The sequence below is a fragment of the Zea mays genome, chromosome 1 (assembly GCF_902167145.1).
Source record: "Zea mays cultivar B73 chromosome 1, Zm-B73-REFERENCE-NAM-5.0, whole genome shotgun sequence".
NCBI classification, from domain to species: domain Eukaryota; kingdom Viridiplantae; phylum Streptophyta; class Magnoliopsida; order Poales; family Poaceae; genus Zea; species Zea mays.
Window position 1 is genome coordinate 281,717,242 of NC_050096.1, and position 11,059 is coordinate 281,728,300.

An 11,059-nucleotide genomic window follows, 5' to 3' on the forward strand; every position below is an offset into this window, starting at 1 on the left:
GCATGCGACCTGACGTGAGTTTTTCCCTTTTGACTTTTACAAATGCCACCCCCACTTTATTTTGAAACCGCACACTCAACTAGGCTCTGTGACCGATCAATCCAAAACTCCCAACTGCTACGCAAAAAAAATTATGAGAATATCTGCCTAGTTAGAGGTGTTGGATAGAATTCACTGCATATAAAAGGTCGGCCGCACCCACCCCACGCACAGGCGAAAAAAAAAACTGTTTGTTAGCGTGACGTGCGTGAGGAGTCTGGAGTCGGACGGAATCGAAAAGGCGAAAACTCAGGTAGGGCTTCCGCCGCGCTCTGACCCCGGCGCCCGATTCGCCGTTTGATTTCCCGAATTGGCGGCGAGATCCGACCGATTCGCCCCTCAATCTTCGCTGATTTGGCCCGCGCGCCGTCGGATTCTGTTTTTTCTGCGGCAGTGTCTCGAGTTTCCTCGGAGCGGAGGCGATGGCTGGGAAGGGAGGGAAAGGCTTGCTCGCCGCGAAGACTACGGCGGCCAAGTCCGCCGAGAAGGACAAGGGGAAGAAGGCCCCAATCTCACGCTCCTCCCGCGCCGGCCTCCAGGTGACTTGCGGCCTCCTCCTTGCGTGCTGTGCTTTGGGCTCTCTTTTCTTTGCGCGCCGCGCGTGCTAGGGATCGCTCTTTTGGATTTGCACTGCCACGGGCGTAGCTGATGCGATTTGTGTATTATGCGGAGTCATGCGCGTTAGGTTTGACAATTTGAGGTTTCGTACGGTTAGCTGTGGCGCCGAATGATATCGACAGGCGTTAGATTCGCGTCCGAGTTGGATGAGCTGCGCCTTTGAAAAGGTTGCGCTCGCTAGTTGCGTCAGGTTTTTTTGAGAATTTAGGGCTTCTATTGCTATGCCCAGATTGTAGATCTAAAGCAGAGCTTGGTCTTTGTCTTGCTGTGTTATGTGGGCTACCGTGCACATGATTGTGTATGTTCTTTTGAGCAATTGTAGGTTCTGGTAGGTTATGATTTCAGCCTATGTTAGGGTTTTATAACTTGCAGTGGTGCTGAGGCGGTCTGCTATTGACATGTGTTTGGGGGCAGGCGAGATTTTGTGATGATTGATTGATTATCTGGTCGAAACTCCTGACGGGTAAATGGTACTCCAGCAATCCTTTCCCTTTGCATGGAAATGGGTATTTGGTGGGCTGACGAGATGGAAAGGGAAATCTTGGGGACCTGATCCATCAATAGTACTAGACTATCCTCCATGCGAAGTGTCGTACATTGTCTTGGGTGTTGTCGCATAATTTTCACTGTCGGTGGAACCTGTTTGTCTTTACATGGTGTTGCTGACCAGGCATTTCTTATTGACTGTCTAGCCTTATGCTTACTCCCTTTGTTCCCTATCTCAAGGTCACGAAGTTTTGTCCTAAGTCAAACTTTTGAAACTTTGACCAACAATATCTATAAGAATAATTATTTTAAAATTAAAAATTATGTATTGTGGTAGATGTTTTAATAATAAATGTAATAGTTCCATTTTTATTTAGTCAATATTTATGAATATTTTGTTATTAAATGTTAAAGTTTTAAAAATTGACTTAGGACAAACCTTCGTGACGTTAAGATAGGAGACGGATGGAGTACGTATTATTATTTGTAGTCACTAGATTCTTGGAGTTCATGGTCCACTAAACACAACCTTGATGTTGGTGTGGTTTGATTAAGTGGTGCAAATACATTAAAAAAGGGAAGACCTAAAGACGGAGGTTCCCATGTATGTGGGATGTAAACCTAGGCAAATATTCACTGATTTGAACCGGCGACCTGGTGACTCAGGGAGATAGCTCTTACCACTGCACCAGGACTGCCTTTCTAAGTGGTTCAAATAAACTAGATTTGAGTTTGTTGTTACGATGTTGCTCTGCAGAGTTTAGCTTTGATACACGATTGCTAATATTCACTGCTATGCTTTCAGTTCCCTGTTGGGCGTATCCACCGTCAGCTGAAGCAAAGGACTCAGGCAAATGGTCGCGTTGGTGCCACCGCAGCCGTCTACTCCGCTGCCATCCTGGAGTACTTGACTGCCGAGGTTCTGGAGCTGGCTGGGAATGCTAGCAAGGATCTGAAGGTGAAGCGTATCACCCCTCGCCATTTGCAGCTAGCCATTCGTGGAGACGAGGAGCTGGACACCCTCATCAAGGGCACCATCGCAGGCGGAGGTGTCATCCCGCACATTCACAAGTCCCTGATCAACAAGTCCTCCAAGGAGTGAAGACTAGGGGATGTGCATCTTTAGTTTAAACTAGACTTCTGTGCGCTCCTCGGCGAGTCCTTGTCATCCTGTAGGTTTTAGTTGAGCTGTCAGGTTGGAGCTCCTCTGTGTAACGCTTGCCTGGTACTGCTTCATCAGTTATTTGGTTATTGTGTTTGTGTTGAGTTGTTAACTTCAGGGGTGCAAACCTGGATGCTTATTTAGTTATGTGACTACTGCTATTCGGTTTATGTTGTGGTTTGTTTTTATTTTTACAATTTTTTCTAGCTGCAATTACACTTATAATATGATGTTGGTAGCCCTGTGGAGTGCTGGGGGGCTCAGATTTATCATCTGTGCTGGTTGGTTGCTTGAATGCGTGAGCAACCGTCTGTATTCTGCTACCTGCCTGCTGTGTGGTCATGGTTCCGTTTTGTTTTCTTTTTGGCTGTCGTAAGTTGCTCTGTGAGTGGATGACATTTATTAGAACCGCCGGGTTTCTTCTGGATGACGACGGCAAATAAAGCAGTCATCATCTATGTATTGAGCAGTTTTCCTAAGAATTCATTGGTATTCTTTCAGCACTATGAAAACTCCACTGACCACAAGTAATGACTTTTTCTTACTCCAGGGTGGTCTGGTATGGTGTTACAGCTACTGTAACCAAGGAGCGATGCTGCGCCATATATATCACGTCTTTTGAAATCAAATTACAGTATTCCAGCACCCCCTGACCAAACAAACAGGGTTCACCACAGAAGGCTGTTCGCTTCGCGGATTAAAGTCAGAACTATTGCGGTTGTAATCTATAGAGACAAAACACTGCAGAAACAATAAAAACTGGTACTAATTAAAATCAAGCAGATTAAAGATAGCTGTTCGGACTATTATGGTTGTAATCCGTAGAGACAAGAGACAAAACGAAGCCGATACGGATTAAAATCAAGCCAGCTGTTACTCTGTACTTGCATCTCGGAACATCTCTCCATGACCGCCTCTCGGCTCTCGCTGCCTCCTGCTGCAATTCACCTGCTGTTTATGGCGCCACAGTTCCAGCAAGGCCTTGCGTGGCACAAATGGTAGCGCCTTTTCTCTCAAGCCTCTGGCTGAACCGCTGTGCTGAGTCGGAGGCGCGGGCAAAGCGCCGGAAATGACTAGGAAAACCACGAGACCGCCGTGTTTTTTTCCCCCACAAAGGCCACCGTCCAGTCATCTTTATTCACTCGCCCTAGGTTTCCAATCACAGGATGCTTCCGCCCCGCTTCCCTCCCCTACTCCCCCACCTCTCCCACCCTTTTTATATCAGCTCGCTCCTCAGCACCAGCATACATACCTACTAGTCTACTACCCCTTCACCTACCTTCACCTGGCAACTGGCATTGGTCCCGTATAGTGCCTTGCTGTCAGTTGCATGGACGGGCTGACGGACGAGCAGAGGCTCGCGTTCCAGGAGGCCTTCTCGCTCTTCGACAAGAACGGCGACGGTATCTCTATCTCTCCTACCGTCTTCTCTCGCCATGGCTGATGGCTTAGCTACTAGCTTGCTTTTTATTTGATTTTTGTGCTTGTTCTTCAGATCGTACGTTTCTTTTGTTTTCCCTTGCCTAGTTATTAGACTTGTAGTTGCTGGGTTTTGGAAGCAATGCTACTCTTCTGCATGTCAGCATGTGGTAGGCTTACGCGGCACATGTCATATCCATTGTTCTTCACAGTTCTTGATTAGTAAGATATTAACCAGAATTTTTACCGCATCCCTATAGTTGAGTACTTGAGTTGAGTCCGGGCTTTTTTCTAGTACAAAGGAGAAAAATTGTCAATAGAGAGCAATCGGTTCTAACCTCAATCATCAGACCTTGTTTGGATTTCCTTATATCTAACCAAAATTCTTTTAGCTACTATCTAGTAGTCCGGGCCTTTTATTTTGCGGCGAGATGCTTCCTTGAAAGTTCTTTTAGCTACTATCTATTAGTGGTGACAGAAATGTGTTGTATTACTACTACCAACTCTTTTAGCTCCTTGTAGTCAAAGGACCTTTCTGGCTGTGACAGAAAAAAAGGGTTTGCTATTGGCTCCGTTTTGCTTTCCACAAAGGTCTTAAATATTTCCTGTGAGTAATCCCCGTCACGTCTTTGGAAACTATATTTTGTGATGCTTCCGGTTGAAGTGTTGATATTATGGGTCATTTGCTTCATGACCCGCACATATTTAAGTAGCGAATCATACTCTAGCTTTAGAGTCTATTTGGTTGGGATTATAATCCCAAACAAATTATATAATCTAATTTATTTTTAAACTATTTTTTTTTAAAATAAGTTAGATTATATAATATGAGCAGATCACAATCTCCCAACAACTCCTTAGAGCATTTCTCGGGGACTTTTTATTTTAGCTCTTTACTTAACTCTTTATTTATTTTTTCATAAAGGTTATATTTTATATGTAACATCTCATCTCGATAAACTATCTATCTATCTAGTTTAGCTAGTTAGATTGGCTAGACAAGTTTGGCTAGTAAGGGAGCTAATTTGGAAAGTCGGATAACTTGACGAGTCAGATGACCAGTCTCTTAGATAGTTATTTTGATGTTGAGTAGCCAAAAGTTGACTTGACGAACTATTTTGGAGATGCTTTTATACCTGTTTTAGGGGGGGGCGCTCTCCGGCTTCAAAACGGTTTTGACTAAAAAAAAACCCGTGAGAAAATCGAAAAAATTCTGACCAACCTTTCCACTCGTCGTCTTGCATTGGACTCCTGACCCCACGCTTGGATCTCTGCTGAGACCTGTGTGCGTAGCGTAGTGCAATCACAGGCTTTTCTTTTCTACGAGTAGTTGACAGGTGGAATGTAAACTTTGCCAAGTGTAGGATGCATCACCATGGAAGAGCTGGCCGCAGTCACCCGTTCCCTCGGTCTCGACCCGAGCGATCAGGAGCTCAATGATATGATGAGCGAGGTCGATACGGACGGCAATGGGATCATCGATTTCCAGGAGTTCTTAAGCCTCATTGCCCGGAAGATGAAGGCGAGTCTCTCTCTCATTTGTCTATCACGAATACTCCCGAAATTAACCATCGCAGTCCGAAAGTTGACAGCACACCTGCTTCGTTGCTTGCAGGATGGCGACGGCGACGAAGAGCTCAAGGAAGCCTTTGAGGTCCTGGACAAAGACCAGAACGGCTTCATCTCCCCGGTTGAGGTAGTCTCTTTGTGCCTCGGCAACCTCGGACCATGCTAGCTAGCTGTTTCCATTCATCCTTGCTTTCGTGTTGGTGACTTGGTGTGTGAAGCTGAGGACGGTGATGACCAGTCTCGGGGAGAAGATGACCGACGAGGAGGTTGAACAGATGATCAGGGAAGCAGACACCGACGGTGACGGTCAGGTGAACTACGATGAGTTCGTTCTCATGATGAAGAACGCTGAGCGGAAAATATCTGGGTGAAGGGCGCGATGTGGTGTGGAACTAGTAGTCGTCTTGGTTGGATTCTTCTGTCAGAAATCTACTACTGTAAATTGCAATTGTATGCTTAGTACTATGATCGTGTTATTCGAAGTGTTGGAGGTTGGAAAAGTGATCTCACGCTCATTAACGGGTGGCCAACGGCCTTATGTATACGATGAATATTTAGATAGGTGGCTTTTATTTTGTTACGATAAATAGCAGGAGGAAGATCCATTGACGACCTCTACTAGGTTTACCGACAGCGAACTACCATGAAAATTACAGTTAGTCTCCAGACCCCAGTCCACTAATGTGTCCAACGTCAATTAGATTGCAAATCCTATATGGTAAACTCTACTGTTGTGGCATCAAGAGCCTGCTAATCTAGTTCGTAAAACGCTAAGATATGGATTAGGCCTTGACTTGCGTTGATTTTGACGTCAAATTTAAACAATTAGTACCCCAATCGGGGAACATTGGTGCAATCATGCAATTAAGCAATCTGTTGCATTCAATCAAAATTCAACGGTCACTGCTATTTTAGGGGGAAGAAGTTAAATATAAAATAGCTATATGTTTCAGTTGAAATGAGTTAAATATAATATAATAGTCACTATTGAATTTTGATTAAATACACCAGATTGTTTAATTACATGGTTACACCAATATAATTGATTGCACATGATATACTCCTTCATTGATGATTGTATTTATGTTAAGAATCTATGTTGTCTTTTCTAGTCATTTCAGCGCTCAGCCATTTTAATTTCTTCTGAATCATGAATGGTTCCTCTTTGTTTCTGCAATCTAACATTATAGCTCTCGCAAGTAGTGAATTCAATACCAAATGTGAAGTCGTCCCTAAAAGGTTGCGGCTTTCAAAAGATTCAAATCATGAGGTGAACCCAATAACTTATGCTCATTGATAATAGCACACAAAAAGGTTGATGCTTAAAGAGAACTAGTGATAAAACTGTTCATCACTACGAGCCCGGACGGCAGAGGTCAGCTTTATAATTATATATCACCACAATGTATATATGTACAATCTGGCAGAGGATACATAGCCTGTCCTTATTAACACCAAACGTTTGATGTGCTCCAGTGCATGTGCAACACTGCCAGCAGAGAAGGTACACCGGGTACAAAGCACACATTAACATCCGAATCAAGCCTAGTGTTTTACAGTCTTACAGCCAGTATACAATCATATAGCATCGGTTCTATGTCGCAAAGAACCGCTTGCTAAGATATAGTAGCATTCCTTATATGAAGGATTTTCCAGATTTTAGGCTGCAATTGGTTCACGCAGCTTGCTGCTGCCCTCAGATGGCACCAAGCTGTCATAGTATTCAACGAGTACCTTCCAGCCACCCGGGCACATAAAACCATCTGGGGGACTCTCTCGGTTCTTGGCAAGAGTGCGCATCTGAATAAGGCGTGATTTGTTAGGGTTTGGCTACAGAGGATTGGTGCTGAAATTTACAATGTCACACAGCAACTGTGAAAACTTACCTTTGTGCCAGAGATGAACAGGAAATCATCTTTCCTTGATGGATCAAAGAAATCCATTTTCTTTTGCTTTGTGTCATACGCAGCCACCTGAACCAAAGTAAGAGCCAAGGAAAATATCAAGGGAACAGAAAAAACAATAAATGTTTATCTTTTCTTGATTAATTAAAATGATATACTTGGCATCAAGATTGACATGTGTAAAGATGTGCAGCAAAATGTTAATTGCAATATGTTGTTTTCTACTCACTGCATATGCATGGAAAGAAAAAAATCTGGTCAGATAGGATGACATACCTTGAAAGGAAGGATGTTGAGCCTCTCAAGGCCAGGAGCCATGCTCAAAACCTTCTTTCCGTGATCAGCATCATAGAGGTCCCTTTTCTCTGTGGGGTGGCTCATACCAGCAGGATCCCTTCCAACGATATAGAAGTTTGCACCAGCATTAATACGAGCCTTAGCATGCCATTGAACCTCAGTTGGCCCAGCATAATGCATAGGAGAGGGGAAGATCGCAACAACAGTTGATTCTGGGTTGAGGACACCTTCCTCAAGAACCTGGTAGAAATCAACAGTGTTAGAACAGTACAGAAGTTGAACATAGTGTAGTGGTGCCATCAAAACACCTATTTCATTACAGGAATAGCCATCACTCAATTCTTACTAGAGTTTTAGGTAATTGTTGTCCTATAGTCTAAGTGATATTTTTACTGGAATTTAGATTTGGGTACACTTTTCTAGGGTATAACTGCTGCTGTAGACAACAAAATTTTGCAATGCTGACATAGCAGATCCCATCAAAACAAGATGTTTAGTTCAAGGACATGGAACCCAATTATTCTGAGATGAAAGGGAAGAGTAGAACTATCCAGCTGGATACCTTCTCATGTTGCTTCATTCTCCAACTAAGAGGCACATCATCTGCTTTTGTGAATCCTCCCAGTGGATGGAGCAGAAGAACAGGGTTTTTATAACCCATCTCAAGGAGGCGTTTGCGTGTGTCGGTCATAAGTAGAGCATGCCCATTGTGTACTGGATTGCGAAGCTGAAAGGCAAATACTGCATCAGCATTGCGCCTGGCAAACTCTTCACGCAGCTGTGCTGGAGACAGGCGATACTGATCTAGACCATCATTGTACTTGATTGGTTCTATAATCTCCAAGTCCCCACCAATCAACCAGTCACCAGCATTGGTAATTGCCTCCTCAACATAAGGTAATCCAGGTGCAGTTGTCCCCCATGTCCGTGCTATTCTTTCTTCCTTATTATGCTTATAGATCTCAATGCTGCAGAAGAGAGGAAAGATCATTAGGTTTGCTAAGATTGTGGTGTTGTAACTTTCCCTTCCTCTTAATGAACTGCATGCTCAGGCACATTCATGAAAAGGAAAGGGTGTTACAGCAGGGAGTGAAAATATAAATCTTACACACACTTGTGTCATATCAACAAGTTATTCGATACATTTAACAATATCATCATTATTTTCATTAGCAATCAGATAAGTATCTACAACAAAGCTTGTGTTTTCGTGACTTGAGATTACAGAGCCAGAGAAGTACATGGTTGACGTTACACACATTTGATAACTACACCTGTAAAACTGGCATTCTATTTCCCTATTCTCCTTTCCAATGATTTGACACCTTTAGTAGTATGTGAACAAGAATGAAATAAAATTATTGGCATGACATGTGAGGATATTATCACACCACACTTCTAAATGAATATACCTACAATACTGGGACACGACGAAAACGTGAAACATAACGTTAGTGACATGTAAGGATATTATCATGTGACACTCTTAAATGAATATACCTACAATAATGGGACGTGGCGAAAATGTGAAACACAATATCTACTAGCGCAAGTGATCTAAGATTTAGAATAATACAGTGAGTCCGAGGGCATGTCTATTGGCCTACACCAACTACGACTCCACTGATAACGACCAACACATACTGATATCTTGATATAGTATGACGCTACTTCTCGTTGTAATACTAGAACTGACAAAAGAGGAAACCATGTCCTATAAAAAAATGTTGACCATCAAGATTACTACTTGATAGAAATTTCACCTCAGAACAGTTAGCTCTACGTTACCAGTTATGTATCCTTCAGTAAATTACTGGTAACAGAATCAGTCCTAACATAGTAGTATAGTACACATTGTTGAGATGTCATGCTCTGCACCTGATGAAAGAGGGAAGATATGCACGTTCTGAATCCATGTGTGTTTTTTTTAGCTAAGAGCTTGTTTGAACGCACATGTATCAATCTCAATCCATGTGCATTGGAGTGTGTTGGGTGGAATTTAGTTTAAATTTCACGTCAATCCACTTCAAGACACATGGATTGATGGTTTGAGGTGGATACATGTGCATCCGAACCAGGCCTAAAGAGGTTATTCATGAACCTAATTAACCAGAAGCACAGGCTCACAATTCCAAACCCAACTGGCACCTAGCAGCAATTATTTGTTTTGCGAGATCATAAGATCCGCACTCACATGTTCTGTTCGATCATCTTCAGTTAGCAATGCATATAGATACAGACATAGAAACAGCGACAGGGCAAAGAAATAAACAGCAAGTGGGAATCGGTTTGTCTTACTCGCTGAGGACGGCGATGGGGCGGTCGCGTTCGTCGACGAGCGCGACGCGCGTGGCGCCGTCGGCCTGGATGGCCCTTCGCTGTGCGTCCCCTACGGAGAGCACGATGGGGACGGACATGTTGACCATCCTGCCATCCTGGCCGCGGATGGCATTAAAATGAAGTGTTTGGAGGAACTCATGCTCGCGCATGAACCCTTGCAGCGGACTCGCCCACCCTTCGCTGAGGACGTGGACCCATTCCTTGTCGACGCGGCCGAGGCGCAGCCGGTGCGGCAGTTCCGCCGCCTCCCGCCGGAGCGCCGCGCGCCGCCCGCCCTCCTCGGGCGCCACTAGGTCCACCAGCTGCCCGCCGTCGGGCTCGATCAGGCTTGCGCGGCACCGCACCCCGCGGCCCGCCGCGGGCGCGGGCGCGGCGATCCCCGCCTTCAAGCCTACCCGCGCGCCCACCTTGGCGCTACCCACCGCAGCAACGGCCACCCGCGTCGGCGCCACTGCCACGGCGCAGTCGCGGCTCGGCTGCGCGGCGAGCTGCGAGAACCCCGCGAGGAAAGCAGCCTGCATCGCCATGGCAAGGTGGCTACTGCTGCTCGATTCGGCTTAGCAGGTGGCGCGCCTCGTCCACCTCACGGCTTGGCCGAATTTTTTTGTATTTTAGCCCCTAAACCGAAGTAAATTTACGTTTAGACCTAAAAAAATTTTAAATGCAGTTTTGGACCCTTTGCTCGGCGCCATAGGCCGTGGCGCCGAGCTAACACAGCTCGGCGCCACAGCCTATGGCGCCGAGCTGTGACGTGGCCGCAACGGCTAGTTGCGTCCAGGGCTTACCTGGCTCTGATGTGGCGGCGGCGCGGCCTCGTAGCTCGGCGCCACAGATCTTGGCGCCGAGCTACGAATGCCTATAAAAACGCCCGCGCGGCTGGCCGAGAGCAGCTCATTTCATTCCATTTCCAAACTTCGTCAAAAATTGCTGGATTCAAAGATTTGAGTTGGTTCACTTCGTAGGCCAAGGTATGATTTCGAACTGATTCGTTTAGTATATTGGGTTGTTAGTTAAATAATTTGTATACACCTATTATATTATTATTTCGAATATTAGTTTGTGTAGACTTATTATAAAGCATAATAGGTACAAGTGATAATTATAATCGTTTATTAGATGAAAGACATGTACCGAGAGGCGTTGTGGCAGAAGAGAGGTCGTCCTCGTGAGTTATATCCGGACGTATCTAGTAAGGATGCTCCTGTTCCTCCGGAACTCCCCGTGC

The 11,059-nt window shown here is 44.9% G+C and overlaps 3 protein-coding genes across 3 annotated transcripts; 2 read left to right on the forward strand and 1 right to left on the reverse strand.

The window, feature by feature from the left end:
* The first annotated feature begins 209 nt into the window (after positions 1-209).
* Positions 210-2,493, forward strand: LOC100216638 (uncharacterized). Its single transcript, NM_001143051.2, has 3 exons — positions 210-292; positions 434-578; positions 1,949-2,493. Exons 2-3 carry the CDS (start codon positions 462-464, stop codon positions 2,243-2,245), a joined length of 414 nt encoding a protein of 137 aa, NP_001136523.1. The 5' UTR covers positions 210-292; positions 434-461; the 3' UTR covers positions 2,246-2,493.
* Positions 2,494-3,437: 944 nt separating this feature from the next.
* Positions 3,438-5,911, forward strand: LOC606468 (calmodulin-like protein 4). Its single transcript, NM_001301445.2, has 4 exons — positions 3,438-3,708; positions 5,089-5,246; positions 5,340-5,420; positions 5,512-5,911. Exons 1-4 carry the CDS (start codon positions 3,636-3,638, stop codon positions 5,662-5,664), a joined length of 465 nt encoding a protein of 154 aa, NP_001288374.1. The 5' UTR covers positions 3,438-3,635; the 3' UTR covers positions 5,665-5,911.
* Positions 5,912-6,627: 716 nt separating this feature from the next.
* Positions 6,628-10,396, reverse strand: LOC103643994 (ATP-sulfurylase 3, chloroplastic-like). The gene is made up of 5 exons (NM_001301511.1): positions 9,793-10,396; positions 8,057-8,462; positions 7,474-7,734; positions 7,180-7,266; positions 6,628-7,093 (listed from the first exon to the last, which is right to left on the reverse strand). The coding sequence occupies exons 1-5, from the start codon at positions 10,359-10,361 to the stop codon at positions 6,953-6,955; spliced, it is 1,464 nt and encodes a 487-aa protein (NP_001288440.1). The 5' UTR covers positions 10,362-10,396; the 3' UTR covers positions 6,628-6,952.
* Between the last annotated feature and the right edge of the window lie 663 nt (positions 10,397-11,059).